Source organism: Nipponia nippon, unplaced genomic scaffold (assembly GCF_047370975.1).
Source record: "Nipponia nippon isolate SJK-2023a ecotype South Korea unplaced genomic scaffold, ASM4737097v1 scaffold_7, whole genome shotgun sequence".
NCBI lineage: Eukaryota > Metazoa > Chordata > Aves > Pelecaniformes > Threskiornithidae > Nipponia > Nipponia nippon.
In genome coordinates this window covers 37,980,826-38,005,769 of record NW_028262391.1, presented here as the reverse complement: position 1 = coordinate 38,005,769, position 24,944 = coordinate 37,980,826, and the positions used below count along the sequence as shown (strand labels likewise).

Below are 24,944 nucleotides of genomic sequence, written 5' to 3'. Positions count from 1 at the left end.
TTTTTAAATTTTTATCTTTTATTAGCAATAGCAAACTAGTGTGTGCTGGCTTCCTCTTCAATCATATCTGAAACAAAAAAAATCATTTTGCTTCCGCAAAGCTACCAGGTTGGGCATCTTATTTCCTAACTTCTCCCTAAATTCTGTGCAGGTTTTACGACACTGCACAATGTTACTTATGAGGCTGCCATGCAAAAACTGAGGAAAAGGTGAACAAACTACCTATAATTCAGATGTTAATAAAGACGAAGATTAAAAGATAGATAAGGAGATTTCATCCTTTAGATGGTAAATTCCGTGACAGTTTTATTTTTATTTATAGTTTCTCAATTGCACACAGTTCCAAAAATAAAGTGAGAAACTAGTAAAATGATTTTATTTCAGAAATGCTTGAAGCCATCATTTCTGTGGTGAGCAACATCCAGGCATTTGGATGTGGGAAAAGAGAAGTAAGCTTTGCTTCAACAAGGATTGAATGAAGCCTGACTTTCTCAAAATTATATAGACAAATGCTAGTTTTGGTGTCATTAGCCTACCTGCAGTCTATTTTTTCCTGTTAAATACGTTTACCATAATTTCACAGGAGAATGAATGCATGAGAATAAAAATCCTGGGAGACTGTTACTACTGTGTGTCAGGCCTACCTGTGTCCTTACCGGTTCATGCCAGGAACTGTGTTAAAATGGGACTCGACATGTGTGAAGCAATAAAGTAAGTATAGCACAGAGGACTTTTTAATGCATCAAGGCTATGAAGATACTGAATAAAGTCATTCTTAGTTTTCTTGTCAACATTCAAAGTGTATTTATTAGCTGTAGTTGGATAGTTACGCATTAGTTCATAAATTTGTCTGTTGTCTTTGCGCTAAGCGTATAACGAGACTAAACCTTAACAGATGTCCAGGAGGAGGAGAGAATCAAAAGTGTAACTTGTGCTCTAATACCCTCCTCTGTCCATAGGCAGGTGAGAGAAGCCACAGGAGTGGATATCAACATGAGGGTTGGTATTCATTCAGGGAACGTGCTGTGCGGTGTAATCGGCCTTCGGAAGTGGCAGTATGACGTCTGGTCGCATGATGTGTCCTTAGCGAACCGCATGGAGTCCGCGGGCGTACCTGGGTGAGGATCTTCCCCGTCGGTGCTGATTCACTCTGCCATGGTTTTCATAATCCTGATTTATGACTCTGGAATTGGTAACTGTGCCGTGGCACAAATCCTCATAATGGGATGATGAAAATAGGACAAACCAAACATATTACTTACCAGAACTGTAAAATGTTAATATCTTCCGATTCTGTTTTCAATGAACTATAACATTCTTTTCTTAGGAAAGTGACTGCTTCTTGACCTTCCCTTCATTGGAGGAACTTGTGCATCTTCAGCAGTGGATTATGTTGATTTAGTTAATTCATGGTGTGCACAGGGATAATACTATATTTGTAAGTTTAGCTAAAGAATAGATATGCTACTTATGTCGACAAGGCAAAGCTGCATATTTACCTAGTGTTTCTGTTAAAATATTGATCAGTCCCTCTTGATTTATATTAGCTCTATATTCACATTAGCTCTATATTCACTACCACCACCCCCCAAAAAAACACAACTCAGAAATTAAAATACAGCCTGATGAGGAGCATCCAAGCAAGGAGAGTTTGGAGGTGTTGGTTGTTGAGTATTCTCTCTGTGTAGCATTTGTCATGGGCAGAACGGGAGGGAAAGTGAGTGGTCCTGAGTGGAAGAGCTAAGGCAACGCAGTAATTTAACTTGCCATGTGCTGCTCAGCAGTGCAGAGGATTGGGGCTGAGCCTGATATTCATGCTGCCTTTTTTAAGGTTCTCATTGAAAAGGACGAATATAAATGCTTTAAAAAAACACCAGCATTTTGTATTTTCCTTGTTTAGGAAAGTTTTTTTTTTTTTTCTCTATTTTCTAAGTTGAATTTGGGGATTAGAATTCAGCTATGAAACTTTTTTTTTTTTTTTGTATTAAAGGTTTCTCTTTTTCCATTCCCAAATGAGACCATGATTTTGTAGGTTCTTGGTAATCTGTGCAAATTAGTACTTATTAGTTGAATGGCATTCACATGGGTCTATGTTTAAGCATTAAAGTACTGGTTTCTCTTGGAAAGTGATTCTAACCAGGGACGTTACAGGGTTTCTTATTGTTTCAATTCCTCAGACAGCTTTCAGGTATATGCTTGTAACTTAAAAATTAGTTTCTGCAAAGTGATAAGGGGATATGAATATTGAATTATTTTCTTGCACTGGTGACCGAACAGAAAGGAAACTAATTGGAGCTTGGTTAACGGTTGCAATACCATCCAGGCTGAGTGTTTTGGTGTGTTGACTCAGCGTGATTAAACAAGAATACAGAGTTGTAAAGTTTCTTTTGTTGGTAAAGCGAACAACATGACTCTGAATATGGCACAAACACATACTTTTCTTAGTCACGTTTAGGACCATTGCCTAAACTTGAAAACTTTGATTATTCCATTACGTTCTTTGTGCTTACGTTTGATAATCCGTTAAAGAATAAAACTGGTTTAGGTTGGCATGCTGCTTCTGAAACATACACTTAATACTTCCTATCTCTATACATGTCTAGCACTTGCTTATCACGTGCTTCTAAGCTAGCCAGAGGAACCATTACACTTGTGGAAGCCAGCCTCACAGGGAGGAAGGGTTTCTATTCGTTATGCAAATGTTACGTTATATGTTTCCTGCTCTGCGGAAAAATGGTGTGCCTGGGATTCCCCTTTCCAATGTTAGCTAGTCCTGCTCCTTTGGAAGCAGAAGTTTTGTCATTAGGAGCAGTTTGAGGTTTTTATTTAAAATAGGGAGTATATCTATATTGGGTTTCTGTAAATGAAGGAATTCTAAAGACTTTTGAAAGGATGCAGGAAAACTTCTAGTGTTATAAATATTTTATTTTCATTGACAGAGTATCCTTGTTCATTTTCTTTCCAATTTTAAAAATTATTTGCATTCATAACAATGTAATACACTAGTAAAGCAGAAAGGACTAGCATAAAACCAAAATTAAAAATGCATTTATGTCCAGTTCTCTCTAATACGCATATGCCTGAAAGATCAGAATATGTTATTCTCAGGCCTGTTAGCATAGGAAATTGAGTGCAATATGTTAGGTATTCTGTACTAGCATGGTAAGTGCAATAGTGCACGCTACAGCTTGCCTTTGGGAGGCAGCTTTAGCAGTAGCAGCTTTTGGTTATGTGCTGATCCTGGAATCCAGTAAGCATTTGTAACTGCTGAGAAATCATTGGCATGGTAATTTAAATGGGAAGAAGTTTGCAGTAAGATCTGAAATATACTCCGGCAGTGTGTGATTTGGGGAAGAGGGGAGAGGAAGCTTGGTAAAATGGAAAATGGGGGATAGTGAACAAACATACTGCCTTTTGAGATAAGTAGAGAACCACAGAAAACTTGCTGCAGTACCTGACTTGTGTTTTAAGGCTCAGTTAATACAGACATCACTCAGTATGCCTCAGTCTCTACGGAAGAAAATGATGCTTTAGAGCAAGCTTTAAAATTTCAGATTTGAAGGTTCGCCTCGATTGCAAAACTGCATAATCAAGGTAACAATTAAAAAACAGCTTTTTGAGACAATTACCAGTAAACAAATAAAAACATGCATCCTCTATGTTCCAAAATTCTTACCTTTTGGCTCCAAAAGTATTGAGGAATTCTTCTTTCTGCTTTGTGGGAAGCTACAGCCAGTGGTCTCTGGGTCTTGGCTAAATTATCCTCAGGCAAACCTACATGCAGCGTAAGGTGGCAGAGGCGGATGGGATGGTGATCCCCTTGCTCTCTGTAGTTAGGCAGGAGCGCTGCACACTCTCAGCTTCCATTCTGGAAATGTTCTGTTCCCAGCTCTGTGCTGACGGATTGTAGGACCGACAGCACAGTGTTTAACCCCTCCATGACACAGAAAACTGAGAAAAGCTGTGGGAAGATGAACAATGAGAAAGTAGAATATAAGAAAAGAAATGCTATTTTATGAACACACTCAAGTCTCTTGTTGAGAAATTCTATGGAAAGATATTACTCATAACTTATATGGAAATACGTGGTTCGGGATACTGAACTAAATAACATTTAAGGGAAAGTGTGAATGGGTACAGAAAAATACTAGCTGCTCCCCTTAGAAGTGTGTTGCTGTTGTTGCTGTGTTATGCTCTCCTCTGATTGTTTCAATCAGAAAAGACAGGCTTTCAGAACTATCCTCCTAGTTGACAAAAAACCTTTTCTAGCTTTTTTTGTCCAGACTTTGTAACCGTCTCCTCCCCTCCTCATGCATTTCTAGTGTTAGACAGTCCTCGCTTGTGTTTCGTTTGTGAGCTTTCCCTGCAGCTCTTGCCATCTGAAACAACCTGCCTGTGAGTCTGTCTTGCCAGTCATCAGATGTCCTTTGATCACATTTCTTCTTATTTCTTATATGTATCTGCTTATTTCAATTTAATTTTATACTGGTACTATCTCATTCTGGGAAGTGTGTTTTAGCATACTTGCTATGAAAGATGTGTGATGAAGAACTGCAGTAAAGGATTGCAAATATTGTTTTAAGTACGGGCAGGATTTTGCTGTTGGCTGCCAAAGCACAAGATGGCTGAAAAGCAGAAATGTCAGCAGTGGCTATTGAAATGTAAATGAAATGCTTAATGTGACCTTTCTGTAAGTATTTGTGTCTCTTGTTCTTTCTCCCCTTCTCAGCCGTGTACACATCACTGAAGCAACATTAAATCACCTAGGCAAAGCTTATGAAGTAGAAGAAGGGAATGGACACCTGAGGGATCCTTACCTTGAATCCATGAATATCAAAACCTATTTAGTGGTTGATCCAAGGGTATGTGTATGTTTTTAAACATGTATATTTATTCAAATATATACATACATTTTGAGTACATAGGAGTCTGTGGTGCTGCATACACCTTTTTTATTCAGAAGCAGCATTAAAGCATGGTATGAGTCATGAGTAGCTTGGATTTGGGACTTCAGATCTGAAAGCACATCCTCCTGTTTTATGACGTGTCTATTAGCTTGAAGGTAATAAGCGTTATGCTGAAACCTCTTACGTGGTCCACTTAGAGTAAAAATACATATTTGACTATGTATTTGCGTGAAGTGTGTGTCTCAAATCCAGGTCAAAAGGTGAGATGAAGTCATGAAAGAATATCTGTACTGTGTGGCCACTTTCAGATAAAATATCCCTTGTAAAATAGCTTCTGACATAATCTTCCTCACTATCTTAGATGTGAGATTCACCTTCTTTTCAAGGTGTAAATTTAGCAACTGTTGGTTTCCCCTTTAGAGCCTGGTAACTGCAAACACCTGAAGTATTGCTATTTTGAATCGGCTTGTGGTTGACGAGTAAAATACTTGAAAAAAGAATGAAAACGACAAACTTCTTTCCTTCAGGATCTTTACAGGAAGGGACAGTATAGAGCCACTTTTAATTAGCAAGAGCTCACTTATCTTTGTTGCGAGTTTTATGTACTCAACACTGCACACCCCCCCTACATGTACACAGCACATATTCTTAGAATTAGGATCTAGGTCTATTAAAATGGTCCCTGCTCACTTGAAGATACCTGTGAAATGTTAAAGAATAACCAGTCATTGATGCATTGGTTTATTCTGTAGTTTTAGCTTCCTTGTAGACCCACAAGGGTATTGCTGTATAGCCTGTATATACTGCCTGACTCTTCTCTTGTGGTGTAGGGATATAATCTAATGTCAAGTCTGTAATTTGTGGGATCCTCCTCCTAACCGCTGTTTTGATACGCCCTAGCTCAGGAATTGGGAATCTTTTTCCCCTGCTGTTATGCTGACTGTAAGGAAATTGTATCTGTTCGTAAGATCCTGAGATCTCTCGCATCATTGTAAATAAACCAGGAAGGTTGAATGCTGCAGTATTACAAGTGAAGGCTTGTAAAGGTAGCTGAAGCAAATTCGTTATGTCATGATTTGCTTTAGCTTGCATTAATTAAATGAGATAAAGGAATCGAGGTTGGTTGACACCCTGCTGATAAGTGTTTGGAGTCCTACTAAATAGCTAGATTATATAGTCCTAAACTACTGAAGTACACAGAGCTTCATTTCTTTGTAATTTGTATCATCTTCTGTTTTCTAAGAAGAGCGTGGTTTTTTTCTGTTTAGTCCAAACAATGCGTATCAAATAATCATCTCCCTAAAACAAGAGTTAATGATGGGCTGAAGATGCGTGCCTCTGTTAGGATGACACGGTATTTAGAGTCCTGGGGAGCAGCCAGGCCCTTTGCCCACCTGAACCACAGAGAAAGTGTGAGCAGTGACTCTTCAAGTTCACAAGGAAGGCGAAGAAAGGTGAGGTTTGAAGTAGGGATTGTAATCCTATAATTGCACGCTGCTCCTCATGTCTATGGTGTGAAACTCGAAACCTGACATGGTTTTTGTGGCTGAATTTCTGCTGTTACTCTTGGTGTTAAATGTGTACACAGAACTAAGAAGGTATCTGTGCAATGACTATTTCTGTCAGAACTTAACAGTATTCAAACTCTGACAATCTCTAGCATGCTATACTCTTAGTAAACCTTCAAAGTAAAACTTAGAAACTCTCTTTTTTTTTTCCTGGCGTTTTTCCATCTTGGGGTCCTGCTTGCTACGTGTGGTTTTGGAAAAAAGATAATTTATCCCAGACTCCAGATGCACTCAAAATTTACTTAAACTGTATAGAAAATAAACAGTCTCTCCACGTGTTCTGCCTGCAAACAGGATTTTATCAGTAAAGAATTTTTAAGATTAAGGATTCTTAACATTGTTAGGATTTTTAAATTTAAGAAAACTCATTTTTCCTTCCATCTGCCCTTCCTGAAAGTTGAAAGGAGGAAATGTGTGTGCTTCTGGAGGCAAAGCAAGGCTGTACTACTCTCTGTGGACAGATAGCTGTAGTAAATTTTAAATTAGGTATCTGTCCATTCAGGTTTGTGGAAGTGATTTCCAGTCTACTTGCCACTGCTGATGTAAGTTATTTCAGCGTGTGGAGAAAAATAAGAGGGAAGATCTGTTCGATTATTTTCTAACAATTTTTTTAGTCAGAAAACGCTCACTTGTTAAAGCAGAAAACATTGCTAGAAAGGGTTGGTTTTTATAAGCTTTTCTATATGAGAATGGTTCTTGATTTTTGTTTGTGAATAAAAATGTTTTTGGCAGCTTTCTGAAGTTTATTTTCAATAGTTGTTTGCCATTTACTGAGTGTGTAATTGGTTCTTAATTCCTCATTTGATTTAGGAAATACCTTTGTGTTCCACCGGGCGCCAGAGAACTTCTGATAGGTTTGTCAAGTACTCTCTTTTTTTAAAATACGTGATCCTGTGCTCCTCTTGCAGTTCAGTGTACTGTAAGCATGTGGTCTTTTGGTTGATTAATCGCTGTGTGTATGGTATTCCTGCATTAGAAAGGTTAAGCTAAATCTTTGGCCTTTAAAAAACTTCTCAATTCAGGTTTGTTATTGTTAGGAGACTCTAAAAGGAGCTTCCCCGCCCCCCCTTCATCTCACTGGCCCTTCAGTCATTCAAGTTGCATTTTACTTTATGGGCTGTAGCAGGACGGAAGGGAGTAGGGGAGTAAGAGACTTAAAAGAGCAGTGGAAAACAAATCAAAACACCTTATATTTTGTATACATGTATACATTGTAACCACTTGTGCAGCTTTTAGTTTTCTTAGTCATAGATGCTAGATTTGTTTGTAAATGTTATAGTACAAAATAAATACAGTTTAATGTAATATTATAAGTAAATATATATTATAAGTAAATATATATTCTATTATACAAGATACGTCTTTGATTAGTAGTATTAATGTATGCCACTGTAGTGTAATAAAAAATTGGCACTATATGTAGAAATGCTTACAATGGTACCTGTACCACTGAGTTAACTAAGTAGATGATTTTCACTTGTGAAACATTCTCTTAGTTTATCAAAATATTGTCTTGAAAAATGCATGATTTGAGTAACTAGAGAAATGCTTAGTAAAGTGCTTATGGATGTATATGTTTAGCAGTTTGGAGCATTCTTGTTTAACTTTTCCCTGGTAGCTTATCCCACTTGTGTACTGAGAAAGTACGGTCCTCTGTAGCCATTGTTTCTGAATAGCATTTGTGACATGGACTTTATTTTGTTCTCAGAAATTCGTCTCAGAAGGGAAGGATAGAGGAAGATATTTATGATGAAATGATGTCAACCATTGAGGGTCTCAGTTCAACTAAGTATGCAGTATTTTATTTTTTTCTTCACCTTTTCTTTGAGAATAATCTGCATTCGCAATTTTAGATCTAGATATAAAATTTACTTCTCAAAAATGAAAAGTTACCAGGATTTTTGTCATGCCTTTTTTTTGGTCTTTATTTTTTACTTATTTTACTTCCTTTTTGGCTTTAATTTGAACATAATGAAATTATTACTGCATTATTATAGCAAAAAGCCAATGGTTAGTCTAGCTGTTCAATGCGGTGTAGTACTATGAAATAGCAAAATAATTGCCTTGTTTCTTATGACTGTCCGAAATAATGAGCTGAACTGCAGTGTAGGATGGGATAGGAAGTTAATGCTGTGTTCTGCTTAGTAAAATAAGAAGCGTCAGGAAATAGGTGCAGTCCTGAACAAAACTTGCGTATAAAGTCAAAACACAGTTTTGGGGGTAATAATAAAATTGCTTTAGTGTCTGGTTCACTGAATGTAAATGGTCTGTCAGTAGCAGATGGTGCATTTGGCACTATATTTGCATTTAAAAGCAGACAAACACAGGCAATGTTGTTGGTGTGTGTTTTGGTTTGGTTTTTTTTTTATTTCAAATACAGTGTTTAAATTCCTATGAAATGTAAACCAGTGAATTCGAGAAGAAAAACCCTTTCTTTTGTCTAAATTATAGCAAGGCTGTTATCACTGTACCTCAACTATTCCTAATAGGGGCCTGATATCATTTAGGGGAAGTTTTTGGAGGCTGTGAGCCATCTCTAACATCTGCTATTATACTTTCCTATTTGTAAACCTTAGGGAAGGTCTGGGGTTACATTTTGCATGTACCTGGCAGACGCTGCTGTCTGTGAGAGTGTTCTGGATCTGCCTGTCAGCTACATAAAAACATAACCGCTTGTCTGTTACGCTATGAAACATAAAGACCTTGCAGAACTGTCAAATGTGTGTAAAACAGTGGCACTCTCACCCTGTATACTGTGGAGTCTCAACTACAACAATGCTTTTGCATACTCTCCTGTTGCGTACATTTTGTAACGTGTGTCTCTTTGAACGCAGTCCGTGGTGTGGCAAATCGGATGACTTCTGGGTATTTTCACTGATTTTTGCAGAACCCAGTCTTGAAAAAGAGGTTGGTAAGAGCAAAATAATCCTTTTTGGTCTTTGATTTGCACTTCAGAGCTGTATAAGAATATATTTGAAACCATGTGTTTTCCTTCTGAAACTGGATTTTAGAGGTGACTGCACATCCAAAGAGGTTTTAGGTAACTAATGGAAAGCAGATCTCATGATTTGAGTTGGTCATTCTTCCTTGAGAATGCGAATTCTGTAGATTAAAGGAGATTGTCTCTAATCTGTGGTTAAATTCTTGCCATAAGGGATTTAGTAGGAGTTTGGCGTCTTCACTATATGAAGAACTTCTCTCAAAAGTAATGAGATTTAAAAAAAAAAAGTTTTCCTGCATCCATAATGGAAATACTTTGCTTTCTATGGTTGTTTCATTGCAAGTATAATACTGTTATTTGTTAGGTACAGTGTACTTTTTCTGTTCGAATAACTGTTCTTTAATTTACTGTGCTGCGGTGTGCTGTATGTAGTTACTGGTGTGTGTGTGTGTGTGTGTGTGTGTGTGTGTGTATACTTTGAGTTTACTTCTGTGTATATCCTTTTTTTAGAAGGATTTTGATTACATGTATCTGTGAAGTGCTGATTTACATACTCGGTGGATTTCCCTCTAGGTTTGAAATTATCCGTTGGACTGGGCTGTTTTCTTGACAGATGTTGAAGTGAATTTTATTTGATGGTTTTCTTTTGTTCTCTTTTAGTTCTATGTATATTTTTAATAGTACAGTATAAATTTGCATATATGTGTCATCACAAAAATGTAACAGAATTTAAAAAGAAAGTGGAATTATCCTTAAGATTTGTTACAATCTGTGTTTCAGTATCGCACCATTCCTATTCTAAAACTGAAGAGCTACTTCGCATGTGCCAGTTTTGTGTTCCTCTGTATATTTCTGATACAGATGTTTATAATGCCAAAGTAAGTGTCAGTATTTTAATAATTTATAGTTCAAATTAACCAATAGCTAAAGTGAAACTCATGTTTTTTTAAAGACTTTAAAAGACTTTTTAAAGTCTTTTGGAGTTCCTGAGGGTTTACATTTAAGAAACATATACCTCTTAGGACTAATTTACCCCTTAATAAAGGAGTGCATTCACGTTGTTGGCGTAAGAGCCTAGATATCAGTATGAAAATAAAATAGAAATATTTCTTTAATATCGTGTTTGCTTAATACACACAGGGAGATGGTCAGTTAAGTGAGAAATACTATTTTATAAGAATAGTTTACTGTAAACACATTGAGTGAGCAATAGAAAAATGGGATTAGCTGGTTGAAGTGTGCTCAGTGATCCTTTTGTCTGTAGAGATACAAGGAGGGAACCTTGAGCTTCTTCTCATGCCTCCAGGAAAGCAGATGTTTGATAATTCTGAAGTTTTTGACATATTTGGGTTTTATGGCTGTTGCAGTGCAATGTCCATGTGGTTTATGCATGGGGTAGTGGTTCAGGCTGTCAGCGAGGAGTAGAATATCTTAAAGTAGTATTTGTGCAACACAGCAACAATAACCTGTGCACTGTTATGGTCATCCAGTACTATTAGAAGAAAAATTCTATTTAAATTTAGAGAAACACTGTTAGCAAACATTAGTCTGAATTGCGGTTTGAAAATTTTTTTCATTTAATACTGGCTTGTTTAATGCTTTCTCTTCTGTTTAGAACTGCAAAACTAGGAATTTCCTTTGGCATTGTTGCAGTCATCATTGTACTTATTTTGTTTGTGTGCTTTGCTGAGAAATTTATGGTAAGTTTTTTTTAAAAAAGAAAACAAAAAACTTTTCGAAAGTGGATGGATGTAATTCAGCAACTTGGTCTATCTTTTAGGATGATGAATTAAGCTGTTAATTTCAGCAGGAGTTACAGGAGCCTTGAACCTCAGGTTACCAGAAGATTTCACTGCCTGAAACAGATTTTCATGTCTGAAAATTCTCACTGTAATTCAGAATTATTTGGGTGCCAAAATAGATGGATAGGAGGGAGGAGGAAGCTATTAACATGTGCTGAGTGGGGCTGGGTTTTTAAAGTTTATTTTTATTTTTATGTTTGTCCTTAATAGTAATTTTGGTTGTAAATCCTGATATTTTCTATACTGGAAACAATATTAGAATCAAAATAAGTTTGAATGCAAGATTGGTTTTCATAACCATTTATAAAGCCCCATGAAAATTACAAACATATGAATAATTTATTGGCAATGATTTCATAGCTGTTAAAATTCCAAATTCACCGTTACATCAATTAGGACACTTTGCATTTTTAGTTCCTTTTTCTTTGCATTATTAAATGTATGCAATTACTGTTTAAAAGTAGAAAGTGACATAGAGACAGCCCATAGTGACATAGAGTTCAACGATACAAAATAAAAAAAAATCCTTCTCCAGTCCAAGAACTATCTGGAGGCAGGGGTGGGAGAGGGAAGGGATTTCAGAGAGTTCCTTACACTCATCAAATCTATGTTGTGCTAGGCCAAGGGTGAGAGGGAATTCTCATGTTCTGTTGAGAACATGCCGCTATCATCTTGCAGAGTGGTGATGGTGGTCTCCCAGGAAAACTGCCACAGAAACGGTCTCTTACAGTGCCAGGTTCAAGTTGTGTAAAAGGGAAAGAAAAAAAAAAATTGCACTCTGTACATGGGTTAAAGGTTTATGATTAATTTAAAAGTACAGTTAGATGGCATGTATGGATTTTATATATGTATGGTGTTTATATATATATGAGTGGATGGATTTTTATATATATGTGTGTATATATATTGTCTATGGAGAGAGAGAGGTGTGTGTATATGTATGCGCATATGGTTTCTACGTATGTAAAAACTCATGGAGAAGAGAAAAAGAAAATTCCAAGATTGCAATTGCATCAGACTTGAGTTTTATGGTGGGAGTGTTTTGGTGTAGCGTCCTTGAATAATGCTTGCAATCGTTAAAAGTATATGCTTTACTAGATGTTTTTCTCTATAGCAACAAATGGAGGATGTAAGGATGGCAAGAAAGGGGACTGTCTATGATTGGTTTCATTTTAGTCATCTGAAAATGTAGTTCCAAATATAAAATTACAGCTCTATAACTAAAAAATACGACATAGGTTGTTACTATATTTTTAGTAACATTTCTCTAGAATCAATCAGATCATAATTTTGTATTTTTAAAGCAGAAATGCAGAAAATTTTAGTACCCAGCCTCTTTGAAATAAGGAAGCATTATCTCTGTTTTCAGTGGTGGAAAGGCATTAGGCATTTAACCTGAATGACTAGTTTCAGAGTTCTAAATTAGGATTCCAGTGAAGACTCTTGACACTCTCCTGCAGAGAAAAAGTATTTTATATTTAGAAATATTTCTTCCCGTGTATCAAAGCATTATCCATGTTACTGAAACAAACTAATTTTGCTTACAGAAGTGCTGCCCAGAACAGTGGCCTTGCCTGCGCCATCTTTGTGCTATCTCAGAAAAGGTGGAAACAATGCCTTTACTGAGGCTTCCTTTAGCGGTCATCACTATAGGTGCCTTGCTGATTATAGCCATTTTTAATTTCGTAAGTAATCACATTATCTTTATTCTGTGAATTTACTGTAACATCCACAGTTTAAGTAACTTCCTGTATGCTTTTCATCAAGTACCATGCTTTTTGCTGCTTTTTTTAATGTCTGATTCGCAACATGAGTTGATTTACACAAGGATAATGCACGATGTCATGTAAAAGCATTAAAAGTAAAAAATCCCAGTTTGTAGAACTAAAAGTACATGTGATAGGCTTGAGTTGTAGTTTGCACTACTTTTTCTTCCTTTCAAGATGCCATTTATAATTACTATTGCTTGTAACCCTCATCACTAAGATGGTCTTCCATTTTTTTTTAATGTGGGTTTAAATGTTTGGCTGTAGTGGGTAGAAGTTTTAAGCAGTTTACTGTGCTATTTGCACTAGCTAGTAATAATGCAGATGGGGGAGGGAAGAATATAGCTTGGCTCTTTTTTAAAACCAAAGACATGGTGGGTAGTTACTGCTAGACTAAGATGCAAATGGCATCTGTCTTTTAATTTTGAGTATTGTATTGCACCTAGGGTACATACATTTGAAAAACAACCCTTTGGAGTAACGTCATGCTCAACATCACTCTGTTGTGGTTTTTTTTTAAACAAGCTTTATGTGACACATCATGTTAACAGTTAAACCTATCTGATAGCCAGCTACTAAAGGTGATGTCTTTCTGATCCCACGTGCTTGGTCTGCCATTCTTCTGATTTCATGGGGAGTTTATTCTGAAAGCTATACTGCAGAAAATGTTTAATTTTCTTTTGTAGGGTTGTTTTTCTGCTGGCATGGGTCCTTGAACTGACTCACAGCGGTGTCAAGTGAACACCACTAGGGACAGCCTAAAAGAAACCAGGAAGAGCAGCTGTGAAACTGGGGGGTGAGACAGAACCACATGTTTGTGCCAGTTAGCTGTTAGATTAGCATAGCTATAATGTGAAACGTTACCCCAAATTAAAAAATAAGTAAGTAAACACTTGGCAATTTTAACCTTCTTGCACCTTGTGTGTGCATATATGTTTAATACAACTATATGGGATATCATTGTATTTCAACATTTATATTGCAGTAGCACTGAAAGGGCAGTCAGATCAGGACTCATTATGTAATATACAGAGGAAAAACTTTAAATTAGTGACTACCTGCTAACAAGTTTGTATGGTGGTTTTGTTGTTATTTTGTGGTGGTTTTTTTTGTTTTGTTTTTTTTTTTTTTCCCCTCAATAACTCAAGACTACTGAAAACAACAAACCTGCAAACTTTACTGGATCAAGTGACCTGAGTGCTACCATCTATGTGAGTAGAGTACCGTCTTAATTTCTAAGATTAAAATGAAAAGAGTCTTGGATGGTGTGTATAATATAGAGGGATGGCAGCATTTTGATATCTTTTCATCTTTTTATAAAGATAGAATTTTAAAATCGTTGAACACAAAGACTTACTCATGCCACAAGGCAGTTCTAGGGATATTTTCTATCATTAGCTATGGCTTTGCTGTGCATCTTTTAGGGATTTTCGAAAGTCTGGAGTGCTCATGGATAAAGCTGAAGTTTTGGCTTATTCTGGTTACTCAGCACCTTTGAAAGGTGTTCTCTAGCATTTCTGTAAGGATAGATTCAGCACTTACTAATGACACAAAAGGATTATTTCTGAGGGTTTCATTTTTTTATCTCTCTAATTCCAAAGTAGCATCCTATTTTGAGATCATCCAAATGTTTGGGATGCCTCTTTGTCACCTTGCTGCCCCTTTAGATGATGGAGATGTTTTTGAACAATGCGCAGCAGGTTGTGTGAGGACCCTTTCATTCAAGTCCTTATGACAAATGATAAGTTACAGCTCTGTCATGCACATTGTACTCATCTGGTAATTTTCTGTTCTTGCATGTCTGTAAATCAGCCTTTTGGAAACACAACTCAGTCCTGCGTTGAGGAAACTGTAAGTAGTGAATACATGTTACTTTAAAATCCAGATCTTTGAATATTGTATGTATTACTGACAACTGGCAGGTTCTGTTGCTGTATAAAACACAGCTTTTTTAGGTATCTGACAGCAGAAAAGTTCTTCATGAAATCAAGATGTTTCAGCTGCTGTTGCTGTGCTGAAGTACGGCTTTGCAATTTTTTGAAAGTTCTGACTTAAAAGTAGATCTAAAACTTCGAGGAAAAAGCAGTAGAACAGGATGATGTTTACGTTCAAGTCTGAGAGATAAGAGCTGTACTTGCAAGTGTTCCAGTAAAGTATCTTGATAGAGTGAAAGGGCCAACAGACCTGTGTCAGTGTTCTCTATGTAGCGGTTTCTTTTTCAGAGATTTGGCTTCAGGGTTATAACTGTGAGTGTTCATTACCTTTTGGAGGTTAGATTCAATGCCTTTAGGATGACAGAGTTGGTATAATACATTACTATACGGCCTCTGATCCTGAGTTGCCCCATAAATTGTTCTGGTTTCATTCACTTCAGCAGAAACGTTAACTGTTTAGCTAAGAATCTCCCAGATCTGTGGTAGGTCTGTGCTGTTACGGGTGAAAAACTGTGCTTTGTACATAAAGAGAAATAAACTCTTGAGGAGCAGAAGCTGAGGCAATTTTGGAGTTGTTTCTAGACTGAAGTATGCTATCTCAGTATCTTATACCTGTGCCTGCGGCTGCAGGGAGCAATCCTGTCTGTGCAACGGACTTTGTACCACCTGAGAGTTTTAATGCTCCCAGCGGTGTGCTGACCTTGGACGCCATGCCTGACCTGTGATTCCTCTGGGAGATTTTTCAGTAATTCCATTGAATAATGGCTCTAGCTTGATAAAGCTTGTTAGCATCAAAGTTCTTATGAAGGAACTGTGTCTAAGGTTGGAGCACAGGTCAGGGCCTTCACATGTTACAGGTGGGGGAGATGGGAGTGTGGTATCTGCTTAAGGTTACAAAGGGGGAGCACTGACAAAAACAGGACCAGAATGCTGGAGCTCCTCATTCAGAGCCTGTTCACCGGACTATGAACCTACTTTAGGTTAGTCTTGGACCTTTAAATAAATAATTGCTTAAATTAATAGACTTCAGAAGATAAATTCTCAACACACTTCAGTTTTTATCTGACACTGCTTATGTTGGTATGATGCTTTTTGTTTAAATATTTTTGTTTGTCTTTAACAAACAAGTAAACTAAAGTATTAAGTTCAGCCTTTTAGTGCAATTAAAAATAAAGCTTTAAGTGTATTTAGCAAGTGATGGTAATTTCTTCTATTTAAATTACAGTGATCATGAACTTAGAGCATTTGCTATGGTTTGAAAGTCTCTTATGCATAAAGCCTGAATAATGCAACTGCTCTTTAAATTCTTCTTTTACAGTATTATACTTACTGCTGCATATTGGGGTTCATTGCTTGCTCGGTATTTCTTCAAATGAGCTTCGAACTCAAAGTTCTCCTCCTGTCCATTGCTGTGACTGTATACCTCATCATTTTTAATACCCTTCAGAATGGAAACTTGAACCTCTGTGACAACCGTACCAGGTGCAGTGTAAAGTTCCTTATAATTGACAATAATGTTTCATTAAAGGAGGCGTTAGATTTTTGTACACTTACATGATTTTGATATTTCAATATTCCAGTAAGTCAAGACATTACCATCCTTTCTGTAAAGTTAATGACATGGAAATCATATTAGACCATATTACACACACCACACCCCCCCAGAGAAAGTGTGTGTTTTCTGAAAAATTCTGTAATATTGCTTCTGAGACCTCTGGAATCTTAGCTTACATTAAAGAATAGAGGGTAGAATATTAATCTCATAATAAGATTGATCTTCTGTTAAACTATGAAGAAAAGCTTTGCTAAAAGTCTGATGCTCAAGCTGTGCTTGTGAGACCTTGCTAGTCAATAGGATAGTGAACTTTTCATTTACTTACCTCACTAACTGCACGTATTTTGAAAAGTAACATCGATTTACCTCATCTAATTGAAGAAACCATAAAAATACTTAAGAGAAACCATATGTGGAAGGATTTTACTGTTCATTTGTAAGTCTATTTCTCAGATTCTCAGCATAGTCTCATAGCTGAAGATGAGGATAAATTTATGTCGCAGAGGCTAACTGTGAGCTGTCAGCACAGCTTAAAAAAGCCTAAATGAGCTCTTAATTTAGCCTCTTAATCCCAGGCTATTAATGTAATGAGAACTTAGTTTGATGCATTTGTGAAAATTAATAGATGTGGTAAGACAGACTGACCTTACTATGAAATGAGAGTGGCGTCTCAGATTTGTATGGACCTATATACAGGTGTGATTTAATGGCTGTCTTTGTTTTAGCAATTCAGGTTTTTATTTGTTATCATCTTTCCTTCCACAAATAAGAAAGTTTCTTTTCCTACTTCAGGATTTTGTTGGCTGTGTTTTTGTGGGGCGGTGTGGGGAGGAAAGCTGCAACTCAGTTCAATGGAAATGAAGATGGCTGCATTAAGATAAAGCCACATTTACTTGAACATCTCACTACAATAGCTACTTCATGAGGTTTCAGCACCCATTTCGTCATTACATGAAACACAGTTCATATACTGAACTGAATGATAATCTTTTCTTGTTATTAGGGTAGGACCTATAACCTGCCAGCCACTGGCACAAATGAACAATGGCATTGGTGGTGTATGTCTGAACAATGACACCCTCTTCTACTATGCTCTTCTTTCCCGCCCCCCCCAATCATGTGGATTTTCTTAAACGATACAGATGACTTTGTATTGCTTTCTTGTTTTCAGTCTTTTCATCAAAGAGCCAAGGAAAATGACTAGTTTATACCTGATTCTGTTTTACATAACCCTAATTTTACTTGCAAAGCAGGTATGTACTTAAAAAGCAATAGGTTAGTTCTTTCACTTGCAGCATGTTGATTTAACTAAAAAGCAAAAGTACTGTTCATTGAAATTTTGCACTAAATTAGTATATATTTTAATCTTTTTTTATATTCTTGTACTTAGTTGTAGATAATGTACTTACTTGTACTTGGTTATAGGTAGTGCAAAAATTTTTACTGGGAAAGGGTGGGAAATTTTGACATTTTTCAATAGTGTTTGCATTACGGAAGTCAGAACTTTCAAATTCTTCTAATTTGGATCTATCTGTATTTATATGTCAATATTCATCCTAAATCAAGGCAGTAATTCAAGATAAAAATAATCACCACATTATTAAATGTCATTTTGGTAAATACACCTGATGGTACCCAAATGACATTAATTCACACTGACTGCTTTGTATTTTTCTGACCTTCATTCTCAAAGCATGTTTTTCGTAACTACATAGGCTTAAAATGCCTCAAAGAAACTTTTTTGCTACTACACTTTTTGAATAAATTGACTAATATTTTTCAGCGAGATACTATATGGATTTAATTTATCATATTTGGTCCCTTTGCAGATTGACTATTACTGTCGACTGGATTGTCTGTGGAAGAATAAGTTTAAAAAAGAACATGAACAGTTTGAAACGATGGAGAATGTTAACAGGCTTTTGCTGGAAAATGTACTTCCAGCACACGTTGCTGCCTATTTCATTGGTGAAAAACGAAATGAGGTATGTTTAATCTCTACTATGTGAAGGACAGTAAACTGGACTTCTGTGACAGAGAACGTCATGCTAACAAGCACACAGAAGACTATAAGGTTCTGCACTCTTTGCCCCTTGTTTGTGTTCCAAGATCTTTGTAAACCCAAGGATCTGCTATCCAGATGGCCTCAAAAAAAAATGCGAACTTCTAGTATCAGTCTCTGAAATCTGTTTTCAGAATTGGTAGTTCAGCTTCAGGACACAGTTCGAGTTTGGCAAATATTTAAAAAGGATTTACTGCTTTCCAAAGACCGTATTTTACCAGAGGAGGTAGGCCTTCTTTTTAAAGAAGTTAGTTGAGGAACAAATAGTATCTCCTTGGTAACAATCCCAGTGAGAAGTTCATCGATAATGCTTTATTTTTTTTTAAGACATCCATCTTATTCTGCCAGGATGTCATCAGAATAAATATTCCTGATTTCACAGCCATGGTAAGAGTCATAAGTCTGGCACTGTCCAGAATAGATGAGAATCTTTAAGATATCTCAGCTTTTCCTTAGGCAAATCAACTTTGTTAATGTTTCTGATAAAATAAGAGATGCCCACTGTAAAGTACTGTAGTTGACTTCATAGGAAAACTGTCATTTGATTACTGGTTACAAACAATAATCCTCGTTTTGAATACCTATGGTGGAAGGTGACTGCTGACAATGTCTGAATGTATTGTTTTCCTGTAGGACTGGTACCATCAATCTTATGACTGTGTCTGTGTCATGTTTGCATCGGTGCCAGATTTTAAGGTGTTTTATACTGAATGTGATGTCAATAAAGAAGGCCTGGAATGCTTGCGGCTGTTAAATGAAATCATTGCTGATTTTGATGAGGTAATTAAGGTTCTGGCAAAAATGGACTGGATTACATATTTACTACAAAATAAAATGTTTCACTAGATCTGTGAGCATTAGACGGGGGAAAAAAGGCTGTTATGCTGAACTAATATTCTGAGTTCAGCCTTGGAATCTTGAAAGATATAATCCCATCTGATGGGGTTTTTCAATTACATCGTCTAATGCATTAGTAGTAGGGTTTGAAAGTCGTGAATTTCGGGACTTTATTTCTGTATTTCAGTGCTTTTATTTCTGCTATGAGCAGGTAGAGCATAACTGTGAAACTAATCCTCAGTACTTTCTTATCTAACCTTCGTGTGATTGATAGTATTCCTAGAGATGTTTCATGCTTGCTGTAGACAGTATTAAGATTTCTGGTTAAATCCCACACTGAAATATGGTATTAAAGTCTCAAGTTTCTATTTTCCTTCCCTTCAAACAGCTCTTGTTAAAACCTAAATTTAGTGGTGTTGAAAAAATAAAAACCATTGGAAGCACTTACATGGCAGCAGCTGGTCTCAGTGTTACACCAGGCCAAGAGAACAACCAGGTATGTTGTCTTTGAAATCTGCCTTCGGTATTCTGTGTGTACGAAGGTGCATTTCAAAGTAACAAAATGTAATGTGTTATAAAAGAGCAAGTAAATCACCAAGAGTGACTTTCTGAAATGTGGAAAAAGATGATGGAAGTGTATTGTCTCCTGTTGAATTCACTACTTATCTCCTAGTTCCATTTTTTTTCCTAAGCGGGTATTAAGTCTGTAACCCCAGCTTACTTTTTACATCTTTAATCTTTGATTCCAGTAGCTTAACATTTCTAGATGCATAACAGAATAGCTCTAATAACAGGGAAGTCAAAGAATGGCTGCCAAAGAAAAGGCTATCTCAGAACTGGACAGTAAGCTTTTTGTGATACCTGAGAACTGGCATAAAAAGAGAATCCTCAAGTGCCACATTAGATCTGAATCTGAAACTGTTTGTCACCCAGAAGAATTAAAACCAAATTCTCTACTCAGGCTCACTTTCACTACAGCAGGTTTGTGTATGACATTATGTGTAATATATACAAAATGTGTAAAATTAAATCTGGAATCCTAAAGGACAGACATAAATTGGTTATAAAATTTAATCATATCATGCTTGTTGCTTCCTAGCCATTCCAATTTAATTTAATGTGGTTTTTTAAAATCCATTTTGATTGTTTGTTGAACTGTGCAATTCTGCACAGTTACAAGGATGAGTGGTCTCATCGTTATAAATGTATACTTTATTCAACAATAGTGCTGGTTTGGAATAGTAGCCTGACACAACCTTCTCTGTTGTAATTTGATCATTAATATGTGTTATAAATTGTGTAGGATAAGGAAAGACAGCATGCTCACATTGGGATTATGGTGGAATATGGAATTGCCTTGATGAGTAAACTGGATGGCATCAACCGACATTCCTTTAACAATTTCCGCTTACGTATTGGTAAGTTCGGTTTGTGAAGACCGTGAACTCTGCAGCTCCGTGAATATTAAAAATGAGGTAGGATGACTCAGGTAAATTGCTAAGTGCTGTGGAGCCCTTCTTAATACTGAACACAGTATTTGGGTTGTTATAAAATGCTGAATAGCTGAAGGTTGTGTTGTCTAGTCTAGCTTTTTACATATGCTGAGCTCCTTCACGGGTGGGCAGATGAAGAGAGGAGGTATCCTGTTATTAACTGTTGACTGAAGATAGTATTGTCATTATACAAATGTTTATTTCTATATTTTAAAAGGAGAAAAGGAAGAATTTTGCTTTGGCATGAACTTTGCCCTAGCTCTGTCTGGGACTTCCCATTTTACAACAAATGAGTCACTTCACCGCTTCTGAGCCTTAGTACTAATATTTATAGAACAACGGCAATACTGATTGCTAGAATTGCGTTGCAGGGTTAAGTTTTGTGTTGTTTTTTGTTTTTTTTTTTTTCCCTGAAGCACATGACTTATGGCTAATAATGAAGCGATATATCACGTAACTTTCTACTTCAGGAATGACACCTGCTTTTGTTTATACAGGGATAAATCACGGCCCTGTGATTGCTGGTGTGATTGGTGCCCGGAAACCTCAGTACGATATTTGGGGCAACACTGTTAATGTTGCTAGCCGAATGGAGAGTACAGGGGAGCTTGGGAAAATCCAGGTAAACATATGAGCCTTGGAATGTCTGAGAAATTATTTCTAATTGGTTATGGATTTTTTTAAAAATGTGAATAATCAGAGGAATTTCACAAGAGTTTCCAATTCTTTTCACACAAAGGTCACAGAAGAAACAAGTAAAATACTCCAGGAGTTGGGATATTCATGTGAATGTAGGGGACTCATTAATGTCAAAGGCAAGGGAGAACTGAGGACTTACTTTGTTTGCACCGAGACTGCCAAATTCCAAGGTATGGGACTGAACTGAGGCTACGATGAAGTTAATCAAAGTAGACTGCCTTCCTTCTGTGAAGACTTAGAATTTCCCTCCTTATGTGAAGGATGTTATTGTAAAAACATATATATACTATTCCTATTTCTTCTACATCTCAAGATAAGAGAATGATTTTTTTTGTTGTTGTTGTTTTTGGAAGAAAAGAAGTTCTGAAAAGTTCCTAGAAGACGCGCAACCACCAGTCTGAAAAAGACCACCTTTTCCTGAAATAATTTGAGGATTTACCTGGAATTGCTATGAAGCATTTCCAGTTAGTTCCTTTCCTTACCTGCACTGCAGGAGTCTTAACAGCTCCAGTAACAACGTCTGTGGATGCACTGTAGAACTTACTACCACGTTAAAACATTCCACTGCTTCATTCTTTGACGCACACCTGCTTACAGTATTGCATTTGTCACAGGCGTGTGAGATGATGCTCTGCGCACTGCATGTCCTGCTTTTAATGCTAAACAGACTTCAGAGCAAAAGGTGGCTGAGTAACGGGAAGAGGAATGCGAGTAAGCTCAAATATGTCATATGATAATTGTGCTGAGCTCCTTTGGAAAAAGAAATTGATTGCACAGCATCAGACCACTTTTTTATTCTCTTCGCCTCCTCCATAGTAGTACCTTGTATTACGCAAATGTTTCGTGACCAACAGCTGTTCGGAAACAACTTTGATCTGGTTCGGAGTGTTTACGTTATGTTACACGTTCTCCTTTGTCTTTCTGTGCCTCTGTATTTAGTATCTGCATGCGCATTTTATACAGTCATGTAAGAGAATGTCTTCAAAATTCTGGCTTTAAATTCCAAAAAAATATACCCGATCTTGAGGAGACCGAGCACCTGCAGTTTATCCTGCGCGCTTGGTTACGCAGGCTCTGGTAACACCTGGTGTCGCTGACACCCGGCAGGAATTCTGCGTGCTGACTGCATTCTTGAGGGCACTTACGGAAGGAAAAATAATCTGGTTTGAATTGTTTGGAAACTGAAGAACAGAACTAACAAGATAGTATTAGGAACAGTAGCAGATACTGTATAAACAGAACCGCATCTGAGGTGGGTTTTGGTTTTGTTTTTTTTTTTCTTTTTATTCTCGTTTCTTCAATTTGACTAGCCACTGGCTGGCTTATATACCTTTAAAGGTTAATGCAGTTTATGAAACAAATTGGTTTTGAAGGTTACAAAAGGATGTATGGAAAAAACCTATTCATAATGGAAATGTTTCAGCAGAGCCTCAATACTGAAAGTATGCATAGAGCATTAGTAAGAAGATCACGGAAATCAGCTTGCTGTAAGTTAGTTTAGTTTGTAAAGTTTTTAAGCTGTTAATGGCTTTTGCTAATTTCTAAATTAGCATTTTTCTACGTACTGCACTCACTTAATCTGTGTTCTGTTGGTGGAGAGGATAGTACTTTGTCAGGCTCACCCCTTGTGCCCAGTGACACGTATTAACTAAGGATGGGTCCCCTCCCCCCGCTGCACCACATGTAGTATGACTGAACAGCACGGTGATTAATGAGTTCAACATCTGTTTTGTTAAGCCTTACTCTTCTACAAACAAAGCAGCATTTACTAATAGTTCTGAGTTTAGTACTGAACCATACTGGAAAAGCGTTTAACAAGCAGTCCTATGCATCACTGCCGCTTTCTAATTACTGTGTAATTTCTTTAGAAGATGAAGCGAGTACGTTTCAAGACAGGAACAAATCTAAATATTGTCCAGCTGTGGATTAAAAATTGTGCTTCTAGCCTTTGTCAGTTTGGTAGGTCAAAACTGTGTTTGTAGTAAGTCTCCGACAGAAAATAGCACGTTAGAAAACCTTAGTTTGAGGTTGTCTGGTTCATGCGTGGACTCTGCTGAAGAAGGAAGTTTCGTACTTGGTGTCTTGTCAGTGTTGTAGTTGAATAAACTTCCAAACAGCTTTTGCTACTCTTGTATGTTGTATATTTGTAGTAACAGATGCTCAGCAAGCATTTGTTTGAGGTATTTATTTATTGTTTCATAAGGACCACGCATGTGTCAAAGGCTCCTTTCAGCAGTCTTTGATGTCGTATGTTAGGTAAAGTGGCTATTTGCCTCATGAATATATTTTGAAAAGTGCATTATGCCTATAGATAGAGCTGGCTCTGAAGTGTTTCTGTTCACAGACCTAGTGGAATGTAGATGTAAGTTCTCTATGAAAGAAAATTCGCTGTCTGTAACAGCATTTTGAAATGCTTTTGTTTACATTATATTGCCTGTTGGGCTAGTAACTCGTTTGTGCGTAACTGCAACGTAACCGCATTTACAGAAGTGGTATGAAGAGCTGTAGCTTTCAGACTGGAAGAAGCAGGGTTTTGTTGCAGTTTTAAAAGGACACGATGCGCTTGCAGTGCTCGCTCAATGCCAGGGTACTGTGCCAGGCAGACTTGGAGAGTTAGAAACTGTGTGTAATGAAAAAGGGGTTGTACCTGAGGAGGACGTTCTAATTCCTCATCAGAACTGGAACTGTATGATATGAGAGCTATATCCCACCACAGAAGATCAATTTAACAAGCAACTGTATTTAAATCATTGTTTTCAGCAGTCCTTTTGAGAGCGAACTGTGAAATTTAATATTGAGGAAATAACCTTGTTAGAAAAATCTTCCTTATAGCATTATTGTTTTCTTAAACTGAAAAAATGGCACTGCGTCTAATTTGAAGAGCTAATAATGTCTTGAATTAGCACTCTGTTTTAAAGAACAAACTTTTGGTTTTACCATTAAATAAAAAACTTCCTGAAACTTGTTTGGTATTGCAATTATTTTAATGAGGATTCCCATGAAAAGGAAGCATATTTCTTATACCCCATGGAGTTAAGGAGATTGGTTTGACTCATAAAGTAAACTTGATATTTTTTACAATATTTGTGTAAGTGGGAAAGAGGTAGAGTGACGCACTTGCATTCAACAGCTAGAGAGTAATTTCACTACTCAGTTTTCTGTGGCCTTCTACTGCGCTATCTGAAAGGTAAGTGATGGGAAATGAGCCGCCGTAGAGTGAGCCAGTAAGGACTTGGCTGGCACGGGTGTTGTGCATCTTGTCTTCTCTGGGAGCATGAAAAGGCCTTAAATATTAATGGAAAAAGTCATTCCCTGGAGTAATATTTCAGCTGCAATTACCTAGAACTGTGGAAAAAATTCTAGTGGTGATTTTATTAAGA

The 24,944-nt window shown here is 37.0% G+C and overlaps 1 protein-coding gene across 9 annotated transcripts in view; it reads left to right on the top strand.

Annotated features, from left to right (window-relative positions):
• The window catches only part of ADCY7 (adenylate cyclase 7), a 68,066-nt gene extending 43,537 nt beyond the window's left edge, over positions 1-24,529 (top strand). For all 9 annotated transcript variants that reach the window (XM_087739777.1, XM_087739781.1, XM_087739774.1 and 6 more), the window contains 20 exons: positions 584-711; positions 960-1,118; positions 4,730-4,862; positions 6,176-6,361; positions 7,286-7,329; positions 8,184-8,264; positions 9,310-9,382; positions 10,197-10,294; positions 11,032-11,116; positions 12,766-12,903; positions 14,133-14,195; positions 14,797-14,835; positions 16,237-16,400; positions 17,645-17,726; positions 18,303-18,458; positions 19,169-19,315; positions 19,761-19,868; positions 20,676-20,790; positions 21,363-21,487; positions 21,605-24,529. In XM_087739777.1, coding sequence (XP_087595903.1) covers positions 584-711; positions 960-1,118; positions 4,730-4,862; positions 6,176-6,361; positions 7,286-7,329; positions 8,184-8,264; positions 9,310-9,382; positions 10,197-10,294; positions 11,032-11,116; positions 12,766-12,903; positions 14,133-14,195; positions 14,797-14,835; positions 16,237-16,400; positions 17,645-17,726; positions 18,303-18,458; positions 19,169-19,315; positions 19,761-19,868; positions 20,676-20,790; positions 21,363-21,487; positions 21,605-21,751 — 2,271 coding nt within the window. In that variant the 3' untranslated portion in view covers positions 21,752-24,529. The remainder of the gene's footprint in view (positions 1-583; positions 712-959; positions 1,119-4,729; positions 4,863-6,175; positions 6,362-7,285; positions 7,330-8,183; positions 8,265-9,309; positions 9,383-10,196; positions 10,295-11,031; positions 11,117-12,765; positions 12,904-14,132; positions 14,196-14,796; positions 14,836-16,236; positions 16,401-17,644; positions 17,727-18,302; positions 18,459-19,168; positions 19,316-19,760; positions 19,869-20,675; positions 20,791-21,362; positions 21,488-21,604) is intronic.
• Positions 24,530-24,944: the final 415 nt, after the last annotated feature.